This window comes from Myotis nattereri (assembly GCF_964212035.1).
Source record: "Myotis nattereri genome assembly, chromosome: 3".
NCBI classification, from domain to species: domain Eukaryota; kingdom Metazoa; phylum Chordata; class Mammalia; order Chiroptera; family Vespertilionidae; genus Myotis; species Myotis nattereri.
In genome coordinates this window covers 30204468-30227958 of record NC_138077.1, presented here as the reverse complement: position 1 = coordinate 30227958, position 23491 = coordinate 30204468, and the positions used below count along the sequence as shown (strand labels likewise).

The window sequence follows — 23491 nt, the reverse complement described above, 5'->3', positions numbered from 1 at the left end:
TTAAAAATTCAGTAGTAAGCAGCTTCCAAATAAAATGTAAGCACTGAGGAAACTCAACATTTTGAGAGTGTTGAAAGAAAGGGGATAGTCCCACTAACTGTGGACGTTAAGGACCAAGTCACTTTAAAAGTCAGTGCCACCCTCTGATTGTGACTGTTTCAAATACATATGCAGGTGGACAAAAACTTGAAGATTATAAGCAAAATAAGTTAGATTGTTTGAGGGGAAGAATTAGACAGCGTAGATTTCTTCCAAGAATACTTCTCTAAGAATGTGATTATACTAATTACTCCCCTTATAACACCCATGCCAAGTTATGTAATATGAAGTTATAATATTATGAACTGTCTTTCCCACTCAGTCTTTGTCCAAAACAAATGAATATGTCATCAAAATTCTTTGTATATGATCCCATTTAAAATGTAGTATTCCAGATATTAATAAACATCGTCTTAGGCAAAACACCTCTTACCAATTTAATTTTTCTTTCTGAGTTAGACACATTTGGCTTAAGCTGTAACTTTGAAACACTTGATGTTTTTCATGCTGTGAGTTCTTTTCATGGGACTCCATGCTTCCTATGGTTTTTATTAACTAGAAAGGCCTACAGGACCTTTCCCTATAATTTCCAGTTTACTGTCGGTATCCATAACATGATACCAATGCTCTCACTTAATTTAATAAAAATCTAATTCAGCTTTATTATCTCTCATATATTTCATTGCTCAATTGTACATCAGATTATTATAAAATGCTCTCACCAAGGTCCTATGAAAAGGGATACCCAGCATTTTATGGGCTTTATAACCTTTATTATTTCCAAAATCAATAAATTCTCTTACTGTTTGTTTAATATTGGGACACTATGACCTCTCTCTCTACAGACCGTTTCATTCAGCAGATTTGATGCTTCCTTTTAATTAATGATGCTCGTGGTTTGCTAGGGATTATTACAGAAGAAAAGGCGTCAGATGAGTCCTTCATGGTTTCGTGCTTTTGCCTTTCAGATGTCAGCTATTGAAAACATGGCGGAGAAGCTGGAGAGCTTCAGCGCCCTGAAACCTGAGGCCAGTGAACTTCTACAGTCAGTTCCGTCCATGTTCAACTTCAGAGCGCCTCCCAATGCCCTGCCGGAGAACCTCCTGAGGAAAGGCAAGGAGCGCTATACCTGCAGGTAACTGCCAAGTTCATTATGACTGCCTTTCCAAAAATCTCCCCTCTGATTTCAAAGGCCCTGCTGTTTGTTTTGGAAATTATTCTTGATTGGATGATTAATCGCGACCATGATAGATCTCGAGCACTTCAAAGTACCCTTTATTTAGTGAGATATAAAAGTAGTGGTTTTTAAAAAATTATTATTAAATGAGAATTTTAACACAGGCCATTTGGTTGTGATAAATGAGGTTGGAAGCAGTCCAAATACTATCTACTTGTTTCACTTTGATATTTATGAATTTTCTTTCACAGTTAATTATTTTCATCCCGAAGTATACTACTACTGTCCTCAAGCACACATTTATTAATTGTCGTGGCATTGAAAAATAAGGCCATTAATGAAGGACGAATAAGGTCGATAAGTGAAGAAAGCTAGTTAATAAGTTTCTTGTTACTCATCAAGCTTGTTTTTTGTTTCTTTTTTAAAAAAATAAATTACGCTTATAATTTCTACATTGTCTTCAGAAATTTGTGGCATGTGACTCAGGCAAATCAATTTATCTGCTCTTCGGAAAATATGTCACTCTGTTTCCAGAAAAGATTTTCCAGGGACATACCTTGATGGATGAGGTCTTAGAATCTTGTCTGCTCTGATACCACTCAATGTACAGAGAGTTGTCACTGCGGCTAACATGTAAAATGAGTTGAAACATTTGAAATCTGTTTACATCAACCCAGAATCACAGACTCTTGTCATTTTTTTATCCCCTTGTCTGTCTCAGTTTCATGAATATAAAGATACAGAGTTAATAAAAGAGACGTATGGGGGTCATCAAAACGAAAGTCTATTTTCATAAACTGCTTGTTTATGCATCACCAAATTCAACCAGATCTCGTAACGGCAGCCTTCGTTTGTAGAGTTATTTATATCTTTAGAATGGCTTTATTGCAAATTTTAAATACCAAAGACATGTGAGTTCCATGCAGGATTAATTAAATCTGGAATAAGCATCTGGCTTCTACGCGGCTTGAGTGAAACAAAGTCAATTGTACTGACTTTCTCTTATAAACATCTTTTCATAACAGATACTGTGGCAAGATTTTTCCAAGGTCTGCGAACCTAACACGGCACTTGAGAACCCACACAGGAGAGCAGCCTTACAGGTTTGACAATGATTTTTACTAAATATCTTGATAAATATTGTAGTAATTAAAGTGGACGCATTTCCACAATTTTAAAGGAAACTACTTTGAGACATAGCTGACTGTATGTCTGTTTAATTTTGAGTCAAAGAAGAATTAATTAATGGCTAGGATGAAAATTAAAAGCGTCCTAATTTATTTAATCAAAACTTCTTATATCTCAGTTTAAAAGTTCTAGCAATACCTATTACAGATATGTGTTTAAGAAATGTTGGTCATTTAAAAATTATTTTAGTTCTCTCTTTTCTCAATAATTAGTGCTATTTAATTGAAAATAATTACAGCGTTACAGCCTCTTTTTTCAAACCTAAGTCTCAGCTGGGAGTTAACAACTGGGATATTACTTTGCTTTCCCAGTAGAGTTGAGTTAATGTCCACAGGTCTCATTAGGGGGTTAAAAGAATGAACCTTAAACCTGGAAGGAAAAAAAAATGTGGAACTAGGGGTCGAACAAGTAAAATAAAACATTATAGGAAGAGGGGCAATTCCACCAACAATTTCTAAAGTACCTCTTAGTTTATTCTGTTAAATGTCAAGATCAGCCACAAGACATATGAGCACATATCTAATTTTAATATTATTGTTTACTAAAGAATGAAAGTAATCAGTATTCTCCCTTCTAGTTTTAAAATATAACCTGCATTATTTACTATGCAATGCTTTGCACATAGTATTAGGTACTCATAAATATTTCTTCAAAGAATGAATGTTGTTTATCTTTAGTGATAGTGTAATTTCATTCTGCTTTGAAATTCTTATGCATTGCATATGTGTGAAATTATTTTTGTCTGAATGCTCACTTTTTCCATTAAAAATAAATTATTTATTAGGTTTAAAAGTCTTTTTGCATGCAAAGAATAAAAGAAATGGGCAGACCAATGCTTATTTGAAGATAATGGAAATTTAAGGAGAAAACTAGAGGAACTTAAGCAGAAATTAATGAAGTGTTTTCTGAGATTCTTTGCTTTCCTACAAGTTTTATAAATGACTAATCATAAGTAATATTTACATTTTATATGTGATAGAATACACTTGATATAATAGGTCTCAGAGATGTATATAAATGTAAATTGTTAAGTACTTTCCTTTTTGGAAAAAAATTTTAGATTTCCAGAAATTGTACTTAAGCAAAAGATGTCCACACTTACATTTTGTTATGGCCAAGGGTCTCATAGGCAACTATGATATTACTAGAGGCCTGGTGCATGGAATTCATGCACTCGAGGGAGTGGGGGAGTCCCTCAGCCCAGTCTGTACCCTTTCACAGTCTGGGAGCCCTGCGATCGATCATCCCAAAGAGGTAGGCCCTGCCCACCTGGCAAGGGCTCTGTAATGGATCACCCCCCCCACCTCCCCCCCCCACCTCCCCCCCCCCCCCCCCCCCCGCAGACAGAGGCACCACCCACCCGCTGCAGGGCTACTGCTGGGTAGCCTGGGCCTCCCTCTTTGGGGCAATCCGTCGCAGGGCTCTGCCATTGATCATCCCAAAGAGGTAGGCCCTGCCCACCTAATCGGGACTCCACGATGGATCGCCCCCACAGAGGGAGGCCTCATCCACCCACTGCCATCTGCTGGTCAGTGACCTGGCCTTCCCTTTTTGGAGCAATTGTGGAGCTCCCCGATTGATCAATCACCCTGCTGGCTAGTGGCCTGGGCCTCCCTCTGCAGGGCAATCGTGGGGCAATGGCCAGGCCCCCAACCAATTGCATTGCACCCACCTTGGCTGGCCTGGTGCCAGTGGGTGTCATAACATGGTCATCTGGAAGGTCATCCGGATGGTCGTTCTGCTGTTCGGTCATTTGGTCGATTTGCATATTACACTTTTATTATTATAGATGCTTATTTTACTCTTTCTGTATACCTCAATTTAGTGGTGTTATTCCATCTCAAATATGGGGCTATTATTGTCTGTGTATTTTTAAAAACACAAACCAAAATATGTGCATAGCTAGAGATCTTAATTAATTATTTACCCAGCTCCTCTGTTTAACAACTGAACAGATTCAGATCCATGGATGCTAATTGCTTTCTATAAAGTCAGGTGTTGATAGACCCAGAATTAAAACCCAGGCCTGGAGCTCTCACGCCAGGTTTATGTCTCATGCTTGACCCCAAAGGCTCTTGTGACCCTGTTTACATACAAATTCTCACTAGTTTATTGCTTATGATTGTGCTATGTGTTTATTCATTTTAAGTATTTCTGAAGCTTAGGCTTTTAACCACCTACTAATTTATTTGAGGAGAATGGAATGATTTTTTTAAATTTCTTATTTAAGAACACTCAACCTTTTGGCCAAGACATTAACAAAGGAAAGATACAAAGTAACAGATAATTATTATCCTTATTGGCCAATTTTATTTATATTAGAGTGGATGATGTTTATTAAATTTGGAAAAGCCCCTTTTCATACAGGCAGAAAGTTGGAAGCATGTCAATGACAAAATCTCTCTTCCTTACAATTTGTGTAGAAACTGTTCTGGTGGAAAGTTTTCTAAAGTGTTTTTCTAAAGTGTTTTATGGGAAGATACGTTTTCTCTCTCAATATTTCCCATGTTGTTCTGCTTAGCATACAACACAGTTGTGCTCATTGTACCATGGCTGTCAACTTCAGTGAGCCCAGGAAGTTGACTATTATGGAGAAGGCCAAGACTCTCTCTCTCTCTCTCTCTCTCTCTCTCTCTCTCTCTCTCTCTCTCTCTATATATATATATATATATATATATATATATATATTATATATACATATACTATATAGATAGATAGATAGATAGATAGATAGATAGATAGATAGATAGATATGTATACACACACACACATATGGTGGGGCAAAAGTAAGTTTACAGTTGTGAGTTCGTGAAACAGGGTTTATTCTTGAATGATTATTTATTAATTATTGTATTATTTTCCATACGAACAACTATAAACCTACTTTTGCCCCATCCTGTGTGTGTGTGTGTGTGTGTGTGTGTGTATATTTTTTTCTTTTCAAAAACAGAGGCTAAAATATTACAACTACTATCAACGTGGGGTTTCACACACTTTTAAATTAATATTATAAGTGGGGAAAGTTAAGGAACCTCATGATGCCAGAATAGTTTCTTAAAGGGGAAAATTAAATCAGTCCTTGAGTTGGTTTATTGATACTATGCCAAAGTAACTAGTTTAACAGATTTCTTTTCCCCACTGAGCTAACGAGACTTCTGGCATCACCTAGAGACAGCCGTAGAAGCCCAAACACTTGGCCTGGAATGGGGTGATTTTTGATGGAGAGCACTTGAGCCACTGAGTCTGCATTCAGAAGTGGGAGGAGAAGGGCCCTTCACACATGGAAGAATGAGTGAAGAAATTTCTGGCTGCTAAGTTAAAAATTTTCACTTAAAAGTTATCTGGAGAGACTTGGTGTTTTTCCTTCAAGCAGTATATATACAAAAAAATACAAAACGCATAATGTAATCTCTACTTGAACATGCTAGAGGATACCCCATAAATTACCACTTGTTTTCGTCAACCATAAGGGCTGGGTGGGAGAGGGACTGCATTTTCATTTTGTGTCTAAAGGAAAACTTCCAAATACTAACTAACTAATAATAAGTGCTTTCCTGAAAAACTGACCTGGTTCAGAACGGCTACAGACACTTTAACAAAAATAGAAATGGAAAATTGGGGGAGTGGAGAAGGGAGGTGAGTGAAGGGAGGCTTTTTTGTTTTTATTCCGAAAGGAGGATGTAGTGGCACTCTTACTTTCTTTTGTAAGTTTAAAAATTAATAGAGTAAAGGATTTGGGGGATCTTAATCACTACAGATTATAAAAATCAGTATCTTTGGTATCAGACTAAACTATTCACATTTTTTCAGTTTTAAAAGTTTGGAAAGTTTATTGCTATTTTGGAGAAGATAAAAGAATTTCCTTTAGGATTAGCAAGTGAGAAGGTGAATTGACTAAGAAATTATTTAATTAAACTGACTTTTTTTAATAAAAAATGATCTTTTCACTTTATTTGCAGAATTTGTGGATTTGCTGCATGTTTGTTTGAAAATGATTGAATTGTTCTCAGAGGAAAGTAAAACAATACTGCTAGTTCTTAATGTTCTTAATTTTACGAGGTTTATTTTAAATATTAGAACTGATTACGCTAGTCCAATATTTTTATTATCGTTTTTCATAAAGTCATGAAATCTTTAAAGCAATCAGTCTATTGGACTTGAAAAATTGACTGTGTGAACAGTGTTCTTGCTTGTGCCGTTTCTCCAAAATGTTGTTTTCTAGGTGATAATTCTGGATATTAGGGTTACTGTTCTTGAGAAATATCTTTTGATTTGCCTGCCAACATTTTCTGTGTTTATTTTTCAGGTGCAAATACTGTGACAGATCCTTTAGCATATCTTCTAACTTGCAGCGGCATGTTCGCAACATCCACAATAAGGAGAAGCCCTTTAAGTGTCATTTATGTGATAGGTGTTTTGGTCAACAAACCAACTTAGACAGACACCTAAAGAAACATGAGAATGGGAACATGTCTGGTAGGTAATCGGTTGTGTTGTGAGGAGACGATGGCTTTTTTAAAATGTGAAATGTTAATCTCGCTTCTCTCATTCCACATGGACTCTAGAATCAGATTCTGTTGGAAAAATTTGCAGCATGTTTTCCTGGAGATTTTAGGATGATGTGATCGTTGAATAATATACAACTCAGAGCCTTGTTTGAATGAGCTTTTCTTCTCCCGGATTCATCTCAGTGGGCAGTCTCCAAGAGGAGCATGACTCAGACTCTCAGGAGACTTAGAAATCAAGATTTCCTGAATTGCAGGGAACAATCTTTCCACCTATTGGCACAGACTGTGCCCCGGGAGTGTAGGATTTCCGGAGTGCAGCACCAGAACACCACGTTCTGAATATTGACCAGAAACCCGTGGCTGCTTTTGCAGCAGTTCTGGAGCTGGGAGAACCTCTGCTGGGTAACTTTGTTAGAGATCAGTGATAGGAGATTGTGGACACGATCAGAGTCATCCATAACAAATGACAGTGGTATGTGGTTTTGGTCACAAATTCTGATGTAGAATTAAGTTAAAAGTGGCAAAAAAACAACACACACACACACACACACACACACACAAAACACACACAAAAAAACTTCCCTTAGCCCAGACCTGTCAGCACATAGCAGAAGAGATGGTGGGTTTTCTTGCCTTTGGATTCCAATAGTTAGATACTAAGCCATTAACATCTCCCTGCTGGCATATGTGTGTGGAGCCAATCTGTGCAGCCACAATTTGTTTCCAGAGAATTAAGAAAGTAATTTGGGGGTGGGAGGAAAGGGTGAGTGTGGAGTTCAGGAAAAGAGATTTTTAAGAACAGAAAAGAATTGGATTTATACAAAGTATAAATCTTTACTTAGGGAATGCATTTTTTAGTGAATTCTTCCTCCACTGTACAGGCATATAACTTATGATCTTGGATGACTACTACTTAGAGCTATATACTGTTCATTTTCCCCAAAACAAGAAATCGAATGATCATGATTTTAAAATATCAGATTTTAGAGACAGAAGTCTAATCCAATATACAATACTAGAAGCCCGGTGCACAAAATTTGTGCACTGGGTCGGGAGGGGGGTGTCCATCAGCCCAGCCTGCACTGTCTCCAATCTGGGACCCCTCAGGGGGTGTCTGACTGCCTGTTTAGACCTGATCCCTGCCAGCCTGATCACCCACTAACCACTCCCCTACCAGCTTGATCAATGCCTAACTGCTCCCCTGACGGCCCGATTGCCCCAAACTGCACTCCCCTGTCAACCCAGTTGCCCCCAACTGCCCTCCCCTGCAGGCCTGGTTCCCCCAACTGCCCTCCCATGCTGACCATTTTGTGGTGGCCATCTTGTGATCACATGGGGGCAGCCATGTTGTGCGAGGGCATGATGGTCAATTTGCTTATTACCTCTTTATTATACAGGATTTGCTATACTTTCCAATACTGTGCACCCTTACAGTATGCTATGAAAAAGTTCTAGTTAAAATTATTTCAGGAATAAAATAGATAAGTTAAAAAATGTAATGTGTCATAGCTGAATACTTACTTGTTGACCCAGATTATAAATGTATTAAGTTGAGGGAAGTTCTAAATGCCTTGATTTTGTCATCTAGACTATTGTGATGAACTATTAAATTGCCAATATTTTGTGGGCATGAAGTGACTGTTAGTGTAGAGTCTGACCACATATGAAGTGTTTATAATTGTGTACATTTATGGAAGCCTTGCAACAATCTGTTGATGCAGGTATTATGATTCTAAATGTTTTAGGTAAAGAACCTGAAGACCATCCAGTATTGTCCTCTTACTGCCGCGCACGGTCTACTAATGGCTCAGCCCACCAAGTCAGAATGCAGAATTTTCTGCATGTTGTCTGTCTGTTTTGGTAACACACTTTAGCACTGGAGCAATAAATACATGTTGACTGCAACCAGGACTGATGTAGTTTCTTCTGGCAGAAGCCATTTAAGACTTCTCTATAATTTGCTTCACCCTCATTGTATACATAAAACCATTCCCATGTCACAGTGGGAATAAGAGGAAGCTACTGGGAGAAATAACATCTTTGGGAGACTATACCTCATGAGTCCAATGGTTCAAAATATTCCCCAAGGGACTTTCATTGGCATGTGTACTGTGATAAATTAGGATGGCCTTGACCTCCTAAAGTTACCATTATTAATATTCAAAGAGCCTGTTTGGGGAAACAACACTGACCAAATGAAGAAGGAATGTAATTCAAAATAAGTTGCCATCTAAGTAATAGTCTTTTTCACACAAGGCCTTCTCTCCCCTCAGGTACAGCAACGTCTTCGCCTCATTCGGAACTGGAAAGCACAGGTGCGATTCTTGATGACAAAGAAGATGCTTACTTCACAGAAATTAGAAATTTCATTGGGAATAGCAACCATGGCAGCCAGTCTCCCAGGAACACAGAGGAGAGGTAAAGCTGGTTTTTAAACTCGTGATTTCTGAAATGAACATCTTTCCAGATACATTTGCTGCGTTTATTTTTTTATTTTATTTTTTTAAATATATTTTATTGATTCTTTACAGAGAGGAAGGGAGAGAGATAGAGAGTTAGAAACATCGATGAGAGAGAAACATCGATCAGCTGCCTCCTGCACACTCCCCACTGGGGATGTGCCTGCAACCCAGGCACATGCCCTTGACCGGAATCGAACCCGGGACCCTTCAGTCCGCAGGCCGACGCTCTATCCACTGAGCCAAACCGGTTTCAGCCGCTGCGTTTATTTTTGTTATTAATATACTACTGTTACTCCTACCACCCGTGGCTGACACTTATTTTGAGGTTAAATACGAAATGCTCTTCTAAGCACTTCACGTGGATTAATTCATTTAATTGTCTTAGTAACACTACCAGATAGTGACCATTATTATGTAATTTTATCTTTGAAGGAAATTGAGACATCTAAGGTTAAAACACTTGCCAGAGGTCATATAAGTGATAAGCGGGATTCAACCTGGGCTGACTGATTCCAGAGCCCAGGCTTTTGCCACCAGTCTGTTCTGCCTTTCTTGATAGCTAACTAGAATATTTTATCAAAAATTACCAAGGAGAAGGGAATAACAACACCACAGGGATTCATTTGAATCACTGGGCAATAGTGGCTACTATTATATGTCATGTGTTGTATATATTACATATTTTGTGACTATATGTATGGCTGTATATATCTGTATATATATTTATGTATATGTACATATTGTGTAAAGTACCCATTGAGTGTCATATACATCTCCTTTTAGAAACCATTGGAGACTTCTTAATAAGATTCTATCACCTCCTTATATGCTATCAGGGCATGCCCATAGAATTCTGTCATGTTGGTTTCAGTGGGTAGGATCATCCTTACTTTTAGTTTCCTGGTGCACTGGATCCCTCTTGTCTCATCATCAACATTAAGCACATACGGCTTAATTCATAAAGAAAACTTTTAATGCTGCTAATAAGAGAAACACTTACCTACTGTTTTACATTTTATATGAAGTTAATGAAACATGATTGTACCAAAACTACTGAATTTTTCTTATCTGTAAGTTATAACTAAATATACAGTATTGAGAATCAGATATTTCTAAATGTAACTATCCAATGGCCTATTAAGATGCTACATCATAAATTTTAAAAAAATGTTTTGATTGATTTCAGAGAAGAAGGGAAAGGGAGAGATAGGAACATCAATGATGAAGAGAATCATCAATCAGGTGCCTCCTGCTCACCCCCTACTGGGGACCAAGCCTGCAACCTGGGCATGTGCCCTGACCAGGAATCAAGCTGTGTGCGACCTCCTGGTTCATGGGTCGATGCTCAACAACTGAGCCGCACCGGCCGGGGCACTACATTGTAAATTTTAAAGTCATATGGAATTAGTTAATAAAAGTACCATTACTTTTCACCACACAAGTATTATTGTTAGTGTTCTCTATTTTTGATGCTATTAAAAGTCAAAGTTAATTATGTTAGACAATTTTTCCATTAAGGCAAGCTTCAAATAAACATTATTTCCCAAAATAACATAAAAATATATGACCACTTCTATCCTTCAAGTTGTTTAAAAGTGTATCAAAGGAAAAAAGGAGAGATCTGCTATTGTGTAGCATTTTTCAGCCTCTAAGAAGTGCGGTTGGATGTATCTTTTCCTCTGCTCACCAGAGAGAGAGAAAGAGAGAGAGAGAGAGAGAGAGAGAGAGAGAGAGAGAGAGAGAGAAGAGAGAATCAAAAGTACAAACTAGTAACAAGTAAGAAAGATAATCTTACATTTTGATAATGATATTTACATGATGCAAATAAGAAATAGTAAACAAACAAAAAGCATAATTTGTGTTCTGAGATGCCTATTCAGATTTTCTAGCCCTTAATTGGAGATTTGTGAACTTTATAGCTGCAACATCTGGCTTCAACATGTCTAAACAGCACAGAAGTAAGAAGACTGAGTCATCTAACTACCCCCCCATCTCCTATCAGACTACTTTTGATGAATAATTTATCCTCGATAAGTTGCCACATTTGAAAGCATAATTAACAAATAGGCTTTCTTAATCATGTTGGCTTTGTTAATTTTGGTTTTCATCCATGCACTCTTTTGTTCTTTTACTTTTTCTTTCATTTTTTAAAATAACAATTTCAATCCATTTAAAAGAACAAGTTGGCAGTGTAACTGGAAACTAATAATTATGTCTGTGCAAAACATGTTTTCATCATTCTCTGATAAAAGAGGTTAAGAGATTAGTTGTATAAAAAAACTTAATAATGATGATATGAGTTTTGCTGGTTAAATAGGTTTTTACTATGTGCATCTGTCACTCCCAAGATTGTTTTATTTATTGTTTACCCTGGGAATCTAAATTTTAAATGCTCTTATATTTCTAAATGTGGGAAAGTGATGGATTTATCACTGGTACCTGATTTTCCATAATCTGGAAAATAGTTACATTAAATGTAAAAATTGCACATGACTGTAACAATAACATAACAGTGTCAGCAAGTTTTTTAATTAGTAAATAAAACAAAATGGAAAGATTTTGAATGGCCCAGGAATCGGAACACCTGGATGCCTATGATGGTTTAATCTTTAAAAAGCTTTCTGAACTTGGGCAAGTGTCTTCACTTCCCTGGCCATATATCTTTAAAAGGAGATAGTTAGGAGAAGACATTCTCTGAAATATCCACAGCCCAAGCGTTTGCCACCAGTCTGTTCTGCCTCACCCTCTCTCCTTGTTGTATGAACAAAAACGTTCCCAAAACTTACACAAAACAAGTCACAATTATTTTGTAGCTTATTTTCAACTTTTAAATTCTACCATGAAATTTAACTTTAATTTACACATATTTTAATGTTTACTTTAAAGCCGGAAAAATTTATCCTGGTTTCATAAATGCTCTCAAATGCATTAAATTAGGATGTCTATATAATTTAACTCTTTTTATAATTAAACTTTTGAATCACATATTGCAATCCTTCTAGCCACAACCTAAAATATTACAAATGACTTTTTAAATATAATAGTCTTCCTTTTTATCATTATATTTGATATGCTTGCTTAAGTAAGCTTCAAAAGGTATTTGTACAATTACATTTTTAGATCATTTCCCACCTCAATGTTATCGTGGGATAAAGGAACTTTTTTACATTCAAGCCATCAAGGGTAACTTGAAAGTGATACAAAGAAGTGCACCCTCAAATATTTCCAAGTGTGAATAGATGTTACCTAGAAATATCTAATACTGGTTGGTCTTTGGCAGCAACCTTACCAGTTTTTTGGAACTCTTAGATTCACTTTAGACATGTGTGTTGGCCTTTTTTCAATGTTGCTCAGGGATATGAGTTTTCCAGAAATCTATTATTTTAATTGGTGGGTACTTATGTGGTGATTTGGTAACATGTAGAGAAAACATTGGTGTGCTTTTTATATCATATATAACGATATCATTTATCAGGCAAGAGCCTGATAAGGAATCGGAGACTGGATTGTTTTTCCAGTTCTGCTGGAGGCTCTATTTATAATCTGAATAATCACCCATTTATTTTTTTCTTTATTTTCTTATTTGTGAGGTTACATTATTTTCCCATGGTTGCCATAAAACATAAACAATAAAATTACTATCGAAGTGTTAAAAAGGTAAACTGTTGTCACGAAGACACAACAATAAAGCTAAATGCATGTTTAAACAGGAAACCAGTAACTGGACCCCTTTCTTTTTTGTGGTTTTGAAAGAATGAATGGCAGTCACTTTAAGGATGAGAAGGCTTTAGTGACCAGTCAAAATTCAGACTTACTGGATGATGAAGAAGTAGAAGATGAGGTGCTGTTGGATGAGGAGGATGAAGACAATGATATTACTGGAAAAACAGGAAAGGAACCAGTGACGAGTAATTTACATGAAGGAAACCCTGAGGATGACTATGAGGAAACCAGCACCCTGGAGATGAGTTGCAAGACATCCCCAGTGAGGTAAGTGCCTCAGATTATAATTCTTCTGGCTCTGTTCTTCCATTAGAGCAGTGGTTCTCAACCTTGGCTGCACATTAGAATCACCTGGGAATCTTTTTAAAATCCTGATTTCTGGGCCTCATCCTCCGGAAATTCTGTTTCTTTGTTATGGAGTGGGGCCACAACATTAGTAACAAAGAAACAGAATTTCCGGAGGATGAGGCCCAGAAATCAGGATTTTAAAAAGATTCCCAGGTGATTCTAATGTGCAGCCAAGGTTGAGAACCACTGCATTAGAGCAATACTACAGGTGATACGCAGTTTGTGAGTAATAAATCATAAAAATTGAATTTGAGTTAGCAAAGCATATACAATGGAGTAAGGATGATATGGCCATCAACATAACCCACTAGCATATAAATATATCAGTGTTTGTGGAACTCTGATTAATCTGAGGTAGGAAGGGTAAATGGAAATTACACAAGTACCCGAGCATTTATTTAGACTCTATCTAAAAAACTTAAAGAAAAATAGAGATTTCAACATTATCTAATTCATTCAATAATCTGGTGTTATTACTTAAATATTATTGAGATAAATTTCACTTCACTTGATATATATGTAATCCATATAGATGACAGATTTTTACATGGAAAATTAACCAAATAGTTAAATTGATAGGAATATTATATTTTCATATGGATAGTGGGTGCTAACTAAATATTATCATAACTGGCTTTATTTTAAATGGAAATGATAAAGGTATGAATTCTGTCTCCACTGCATTGCTGATTCCACATGTCATTGACTTTACCTCTTTATGTCAAATATATGCTTGCTTTACTTATGAAAAATTTTGAAAGAAATATATCTTAATATCAATATGTGTGAACTTTTTAAAGCACCCAATAATTGATGCATGCTACTTCTTCCTGCAAATATAATATGACATTCGACAACTGTATAGATTCAAATGAAAAGTGATTTGGTTGCATAACAAACTGAAAAAGAAAAAAAAAATCCTCTGTGCTCTCCTATTGGTTCATTTTAGGTATAAAGAGGAAGAATACAAAATTGGACTTTCTGCTCTAGATCATATAAGGCACTTCACAGATAGCCTCAAAATGAGGAAAATGGAAGATAATCAATATACTGAAGCTGAGCTCTCTTCTTTTAGTACTTCCCATGTGCCAGAGGAACTTAAACAGCCGTTACACAGAAAGTCCAAATCACAGGTATATATCTCCCAGCAGTATAGCATCCTGGTGACAGCCTGCCTTTGGTGCCGAAAGACAGCTATTCTTGGTTTGCAGTATTCTAGAATCTGAACAGGTTCAGATGCTTTACTCACAATGTTCAAAGCTTTACTTTCTGTGACTGAATCCAGAATAGTTAACCAATACAGCAATTAATATGGCTGCATTCTGCACAGAAACTCTGTGACAAACCCTATCCTATAATAATCGCTCCTTTATGTCCCAGTTCCCTTGCTCCCGTATTGATGGTCCATAATGTTGCTTGCACCTACTTATATATTACATCAGAATTGTTTTCTAATTGCCTTGTGTCTATAATTTTTGTCAACCTAATTATATTTTAAGATATTTTAGAAAGTAAAGTTTATCCTCTATATTTTTTTGTGCCTTGCTTTATATAGTTAATTTACAAGTCATTTAATTATAGAATTTAGGAGTAAACTGAAAATCAGAGATAAAGTGAGTTGCCAATAGTCTGCAGCAACTTAAAAGCAGATCTGGAAATAAAATGTATCAATTTTTATTGAATGAATTAATGAGTAGTGCCCAACTTCATTGGACTCTACAGCATTCTATCAGCTCTATGGTAACTAAAATAAATCCATTTAATGATCCCTAAATACCAATTAAAAGAGCCTCAGATCTTTTATCACAAAAAGACGAAGTCAGCACTTTCTGTGTGACACCTGCACTCAACCAGATTGTTTATTCAGATCAACTAAAAAAAAAACACTTCCTGTTATTACCATATTTGTTGGTCGCTTTGGTCTACGTATTTGACTCATTAATTCATTTTGGAAGTGGTGATCATATGAATTTTCTATTTGACTGAGATGTTTTGGGCTGCTCTTAAGAGCAAATGTGGTCATATATCAACTAAGGTGGAAAAAAAATTTTGCCAACGGAATAATATATGTTTTTACATATCAGTAAATTCAGTAAAAACTCTAAGATGTCATTTATGCTAATAGGCAACATAAATGTTCTTTCTGAACTTAAGTAAGAGCAGCCTGCCCCAACACTGGAGTTTCCAAACTCCATGAACTTGAGAACAGAGCACCATGGCTGTAGGTGCCATGTCCTCATTGTAAAGTGGGGTGAATGGAGAAGATATCTAAGGGCTCTTTCTGCTCCATGAGTCAATAGGGACACAAATGAATTGTTCTGTTTCTAATGTGAAAAGTGAACTAGCCAGAGCAGACCTCATTTTCACTTTGAGGCAACCATAAGAGGTGGCCAATGTTGTTTTAAACCCTCGATTCTCCATTCTTCCTTCCTAGTTGATCAGAGATACTGGGGGACCCTGGTTTTCTTTGGTCTTTTTAATTATTAAAACTTATTCCACAAAAATGCTTTTCATTATAAGACATAAGACCTAAAAATCCTTTAAGCTGTCAGAAGTGAATAGAAAGCAGAAGGGCCTGAAAATCTAGAGATAATTGTTGTGATATATTTCAGTACCAGCATTTTTGACATAAAGTGACTGCCCAGCTGAGCTAACAATTACCATCACCAGAAATAATAGCGTTTTGCAATCCTAGCTCATATTTTTATTGTTACTTGATAATGTCATATGTATTGGTTTGAAAATAGTCAGGCCTTTCTGCAAACTGTCTTTCATGAGTCTCTTTATTCATTTTTTCGACTGTTATTAACTTTCAGTTATGGGCTGGAAACTGATCCTTGTGCATGAAAATGTTTATTTCCTTTGATTACCAAAAAGGCAGATGCTTTACTCAAAACATTCCTCTATTTACTCTATGATTTTCATAGTGATCGAGTCCCAGATAGTTGACTAATACAACAGTGGCTACATGCTATCTGGAATCCTCTCTGAAAAACCTTATCCTACAAAAATGGATTTCACGATTCTAGGTACTATTTATGTTAGGTACATGGAGCTAGGCACTTTATGGAAGTTAGTGCTTGTGATTCCCCCACAACCCTTGGAGGCAGGTTTTTCTTATTATTCCCATTTTATATGAGGAAAGTGACCTTGAAAGGTTAAGCAACTTGCCAAAGGTCATACAACAAGTTGAGGTGAGAAGCCAGGATTAAAACTCAGGATTCCAAAATTGTCTCTGTACTCAGGCTTCCAAATATCAGAATAGGTTTCGTTGAAAACCATTTCATAATAGTTTTTATCTCTGCTCTCTAACACTGGATACATAATTAGAATAGATAGTTTCATTTCCATGCTCATGTCACCCATACTTTAAACTATACAAAGGACAGGGACTCGGTATTGTTTATCCTTGGTTCCCTGAGACCTAACACAGTGCCTGGAATAGAGTAGAGGCTTAGGACATATTTGTTAGATATCTGCTGAGGTTCTGTAGAGGTCCAGAAGGCAACTTGCATACATAAGAGTCAAATGTGTACATTTAGAGCGATGACCCAGCAAATCAAAAGCAGCCTGCAAGGGCAGATTTTCTCACTGAATGCCATGATTAGGAAGAAACCACAGACCAGCCACATGTCTCAGCATGACTCCCAGAGATGAAATTCTGCTTCACAACAGAGGCATTTTGTCTTTGTTTACAGACAGTGGAATGTCTTTGGCAGGACTTTAATGATTCCACTTCAGCAGCATTTTGACAAGCAAGTTTAGCAATGGATGAGACCAACAATAGCAAATCAACAGTGAAAAGTTCACTCCCAAGTCAAGACCAAACATTTCATTTGAATATTTTACTTGGCAGCAAGTGGCGGATTCGCTGAACAGTTATTTAGAATTTGACATGATAACAGGGAAGAAAGGGCACTTCCGCACAGAGCACTTCCAAGCACCTACTGCGCGGCAGGCACTGGAGCACACGTGGGTCAGACTGCTGTTGGGTCTTGCGTCTTATTTTATTGTTTGATAGACCTGATTGATCTACCTCAGCTTTCAAAGTCTTTGGGTGTCAACATTGACTATTTCAAGTATGGAAGGGAACTGGAAGAAGAACACTGAATTAAAAGTTAGGCAGAAGTAAATTTAAATTATTTCTCTTCACTAACTGGTCAAGTGACCTTGAGCAAGTCACTTCACCTTCAGTGCTCTCAGTTATAAAGTGCAGGAGTCCGTGGACTGTTTCTTCTACTAGACCACAGTGCTGTCAAATATGACTATGTCTTATTCATATTTGCAGTTTCCATCATAAGCACACGATGATATTTTTGGTGAGTTGAATGTGTGCAGGGACAGTGGATGCATGATTGATTTATGGTTGGAGGGGGATGACTCCTGTTTCTTAATGGGAGGCACTACTGAAATGTTAGATAGGGTAATTAATGTTTTGTTCTGTAGATCATATCACTGTTTTGGTCCCTAGGCACTGAAGGCCAGCAGTAATTCCATGTCATTAAAACACAAGCACACAAAAATGTTCCACGCTTTTTCAAACCCTCCCATGGGGCAGCTCCTACTCAGCCCTTCTCTCTCTGACATTCACCAATACTGTTCTGCAAATTAAAAGTGATGTATTTCAAATGCCATTTACTGAGACTCTCCTTTTTTTTTTTTTTTTTACCCCAGGCATATGCTATGATGTTGTCATTGTCTGAGAAGGAGTCCCTCCATTCGACATCCCACAGTTCTCCCAACGTGTGGCACAGTATGGCAAGGGCTGCCGCGGAATCCAGCGCCATCCAGTCCATAAGCCACGTATGACATTCCCAAGGTTGACAGAGTGGGACCAAGTCCAGCAGTAGCACGGCTCTTTCCTATAGGACTATTTAAAAGACTGCTGAGCAGAATGCCTTAGAAACCCAAAGGGTCACTCATTTAAAGTCCGGTGACCTTAAACTGAATGAGTAATAAAAGAAAGAAAGCAAAAGAAAGAAAGAAAAAAGGAAACTATTTATTCTCGATATTTTGTTTTGCACAGCAAAGGCAGCTGCTGACTTCTGGAGGATCGATGCGACTGAGAGCGATTCAATGAACATGAAAACCTTGCTGGGGAAAAGGCATCTTCCAGTCCACCCTGCCCCAGAGAGGGGGTGGGGGGAGAGGGGCAGTTGAGATGGCAGCATTGATAGGAACGAACACTCCATAGAAACTGAATTCTTTTTTTTTTTTTTTTTTTTGTCCAAGATCACCTGACACATGATTGGGAACAGTTGCTTTCAATTACAGATTTAATTTTTTTTTCTTTGTTAAAGTTTTCTGCAATTTAACCCTTTGAAGATGGAAGTAGTTGGATGAAATGCACACTCGATTATTAGAGAAACTGATAACAGGGAGTACTTGTTTCCCATTAACTTTTTGCCTTCTTACGTACATTGTTTAAAATTAGGGAGAAAGGGTATGTGTATATTGTAAACTATGGATGTTCAATGCTCAAAAAAAGGTTAAGTAACCTGTCCATCACAGTATCACTGTACCACTACACTAATACATGTTTGCCAAATCCTTGTAATAACATCTTTTATTTTAGACAATCATGTCACTGTTTTTTTTTAATGTTTAATTTTTGTGTGTGTTGCGTGTATCCTGTATTTATTTGTTGGCAAACTATTGTTTGTTGATTAAAATAGCACTGTTCCAGTCAGCCACTACTTTCTGAAGTTTGAGGCACGCCCCTTTCCGAATTTCCAAGGACCAAGGTGACTAGACCTGTGTATGGGGAGTGCCAAATGGTGTTTGGCTTTTCTTAACATTCCTTTTGTTGTTGTTGTTGTTTTGTTTTCCTTTCTTAATGAGCTAAATGCGAATAGATGCAACTTAGTTTTTGTAATACTGAAATCGATTCAATTGTATAAACGATTATAATTTCTTTCATGGAAGCATGATTCTTCTGATTAAAAACTGTACCCATATTTTATGCTGGTTGTCTGCAAGCTTGTGCGATGTTATGTTCATGTTAATCCTATTTGTAAAATGAAGTGTTCCAGACCTTATGTTAAAAGAGAGACGTAAATAACAGACTGTATTCAGTTATTTTGCCCTTTATTGAGGAACCAGATTTGTTTTCTTTTTGTTTGTAATCTCATTTTGAAATAATCGGCAAGTTGAGGTACTTTCTTCAAATGCTTTGTACAATATAAACTGTTATGCCTTTCAGTGCATTACTATGGGAGGAGCAACTAAAAAATAAAGACTTACAAAAATGCTTCTTTTTCCCACTGCGTGGTATTTTCCCTTCTCGTGCAATTTTAGTTTCCCTTTGGGATCCAGTGATTTAAAGATACGATGTCTGGGGCCCTGATGCCCTACCAGATACATGGAATGTAGAGCGTACTTTTATTGTTTTGAGATGACATAAGGGATAGCCCTTGGCCCCTAGGAGTTGGGGTATCTCCTACTCATCGTTCTCAACTTTCTCTCTGTGGTACGAAGTCAGTGCTCATGTGCAGCTCTCTGTTATCATTCCATGTCTGCACCACCCGTTTTAATTAGGGCAGAACAACCTACAGTTTTTCAACTGAACTTCACGTAGTGCATGCCAAAGGAGTTTTTGCTTTTGATTCTATAAATACTATTAACTGATTCACAAGGGGGAAGAAACAAGCTCTTTAAATTTTCTGTGATCTTTTTAAGTCTGCCCATGTACAATTGTCATGTTTTCATGGTTATAAACAGAGGATAGATATAATTTTGTGTTTTCTTTATTTAATAAGGCAAAAAGCACCCCTGTATTTTTTGTATATTGCTACAAATTCTTCAAAATGATCAGTTAGCAGTTGCTCCATAATCCATCAGGTTTGATCTATAATTTCTTCACTCATTTCAATTTTGTTGAAAATTTAAGTTTTCTACTTCTCACTTATGTAAGTAGTAGTACTCTAATTTTTATGATCATAATTGTATGTGTGTTATATATGTACACACAGGGTTGGAATGTGAAGTGTGGTGTTTTCATATGATAAATTCTCTGGTGGGGGGCCAATTATGAACATATTTTTCTGTTTAAATATAAGCCAATTGTCTTAGAATATGGCTATTGCAATTTAGGCCAGTTGTAGAGGTTTTAAGGCCTGAAAAATAAATAAGTATGACACATGGAAATAGATCCAGACACATTTTCTTTATTCATTTATTTATTTATTCTTAACCACAATGCCAGATACATAAACTTCCTCACATCCTTTCTAAATGTCAGTAGTATAGGAATTAAATATATGGGGTATAAATAATCAATTTTTTAAAAATAAAAAGTGTGCACCAGAAGAAGTATTCAGAAAATACATTTAAGCTGTAAATCTGATCTATAAAGAAGAAGACGAATCTAGTATTTGTGACAGAAGAACAACACACTTGAGAAAGTGGAGATCTGGAACATGCACATTTTTCTTTTTTTAAAGAATGTATCCATAAATTCTGAAGCAATTCAAATGCCCCCCATGCACTGAATTCTTTTTGGACTCTGAGCCTGACATTTCAGTTGTTTGCTAATACTAGTCCCTCCAAATTCCAAAAAAGCTTTCAAGCCTTCCATTTCTGCTGTCCTTTCCATTCATTTCACCAGCAGCCCTTCACTGCATGGCCCTGTGGGGGAGGCAGTAAGATATGGAGAAGCTGATATTGGATTTGGATATAGCTCTACTGGCTCTGAGGTCTCAGGCAAGTCACACGCTTCCCAAAACCTCATCTGTGAAACCAGGGGAATATTACCTGCTTCTCCTGCCACTGCATTAGGTTTCTGTGAAGGTCAAAAATATAAAAGTAGCCTGGCCAGCTTGGCTCAGTGGTTGAGCATCCACCTATGATCCAAGAGGTAATTGTTTGATTCTTGGTCAGGGCATATGCCCAGGTTGTGGGCTTGATCCCCAGTGTGAGGTGTGCAGGAGGCAGCCAATCAATGATTATCTCTCATCATTGATATTTCTATCTCTCTCCCTCTCCTTCTCTGAAATCAATAAAAAATAAAATATCAAAGTACATTTTTGGAAATATTTGGTAAAAGTTCTATACATGCAAGGCATTTTCTAATTTTCATTGTAATAGTTAAGTGAATAGAATATGTGTGTGTTTGTGTGCATGTAGCGTATAAGCACATATATGCAAGCACTATGCTAACAGAAAAAGTAGAATATAACAGAAATCTATTGTAGGCTCTACAAAAGTGGAAACGGATGTTTTCTAAAAAAAGAAAAAAATTAGAGATGTTTCTTGAATAAATATGTGGCTTGGAAAAAAAAAATAACCAAAAGCTCTCAACCCTTTGAAAAACATGAGACATCCAGTATAGTTGTTGAGAGCTCTCAAAAAAAAAAATAAAAAAAATCAAGGACAGCTACAATCCAATCAAAGACTAGGCACACTCCTGCTTTTATTTTCAGATAATGACCACCAACCATTCTTATTTCTGTACAGAATAAATAAAATGAATTATTCATTTGTAACGAGCCTGTTAAGTCAGTGTCAGTTAATCATCACAGTAGGTCTGCATGCAGGAAGTATTACTCCTGTTCCGCAGATGAGGAAACTGGAGCTCAGCGAGCTGAAGGACCTTGTTCAAAGTCATCTGGCTGGGAACGGGCTGGCTGAGAATCTAAGGGTTGCCTGGCTCCTTCGCTCACACTTAGCCAAGCTTTTCAGACCTTCTGGTTCAGGAACAGCTGAAGAAATCCAAAAATGTTGCAAACCTACAAAATGTGCCGGCAGAGAGTGAGGCTGTCAGAGATGCAGCTCTTCCCTGGGAGACATTTAGGCGTCTGAGTCTTGGCTGTGAAGAGCTTGAAAGGTGAGTGCCAAGCACTGGTTCCAACCTTTCTTTATTCAGGTTATCTCAAGTCAGAACCAGCAATACTAGTGCTTTTGAAAGATCCTAAATGCTTCCTTAAGAAGAGAAGGGCCTTAGTCATCCTGTTTGCATGATCCTAGTAGGTGTTTCCAGTTTCCTTCTTAACTTAAAAAAATATTTTTTATTGATTTCAGAGAGGAAGGGAGAGGGAAAGACAGAAACATTAAGGATGAGAGAGAATCATTGATCAGCTACCTCCTGCATGCCCCACACTGGGTGGGGATCAAGCTTGAAACCTGGGCATGTGCCCTGACCCCGAATTGAACCATAACCTCCTGGTTCATAGGTCAATGTTCAACCACTGAGCCACGCCAGCCAGGCTTAACTTTTTTTTTTTTAAATTTCCCTCAAACTTTCATTTTGAAATTGTTAACATGGCATGTGTTAAAGCCCTCTCTAAAATGGTTAGGGACTCATCATGAGAAGAAGCAAATGTGCAAGCAAGTGTAGTTAAAAGTGTACTATTTCATTCTCTTCATAATTTTAAAGAATTAGTAATGGAAGGAATCTGAGGAGAAGTGGGAAGTGTGAAAAACAACAACAGGCTGGACCCAGCAGCCCCAGTGAGAAAGCCAGCCAACTCTTCCCCCAAGAGACTTAGGCTAGTATTTAATTGCTCATTTTATCCTGCATAACTCATTTCTGAATACAAGAGACTGTCCTTGGTGCAACATGTATTTAGAAAAAGGGTGTGAGATGGCAACTATAAAAAATGTAGGAAATAACAAGTTGTTTGCTAATACTGGTGAGAATGTGGAGAAATTGGAACCCTTGCGCATTATTGATGGGATGTAAAATGGTGCAGTCGCTATGGAAAACAGTATTTATGTTACTCAAAAAATTAAAAACAGAATTACTGTGTGATCCAGCAGTTCCACTTCTGCATATATATATATATATATATATATATATATATATATATGAAATAATTGAAAGCATGGTCTCAAAAATGTTTGTATATTCATGTTTATAACAGCATTATTCATAATAACCAAAAAGTAGGGGAAACCCAAGTGTCCATTGATGGGTGAATAGATAAACAAAATGTGGTCTACACATACAATGGAATATTATTCAGTCTTAAAAAGAGAGAAATTCTAACACATACTACAACATGAAAAAAAACCTTGAGGACATAATGCTAAGTGAAATAAGCTAGTCA

General features: G+C 37.0%; 1 protein-coding gene across 6 annotated transcripts in view; it reads left to right on the top strand.

The window, feature by feature from the left end:
- MECOM (MDS1 and EVI1 complex locus) overlaps window positions 1-19690 on the top strand; it is a 578884-nt gene extending 559194 nt beyond the window's left edge. For all 6 annotated transcript variants that reach the window (XM_081087497.1, XM_081087495.1, XM_081087499.1 and 3 more), the window contains 7 exons: window positions 1008-1174; window positions 2242-2319; window positions 6711-6880; window positions 9186-9330; window positions 13128-13364; window positions 14395-14578; window positions 18120-19690. In XM_081087497.1, the coding sequence (XP_080943623.1) occupies window positions 1008-1174; window positions 2242-2319; window positions 6711-6880; window positions 9186-9330; window positions 13128-13364; window positions 14395-14578; window positions 18120-18254 (1116 nt within the window). In that variant the 3' untranslated portion in view covers window positions 18255-19690. The remainder of the gene's footprint in view (window positions 1-1007; window positions 1175-2241; window positions 2320-6710; window positions 6881-9185; window positions 9331-13127; window positions 13365-14394; window positions 14579-18119) is intronic.
- Window positions 19691-23491: the final 3801 nt, after the last annotated feature.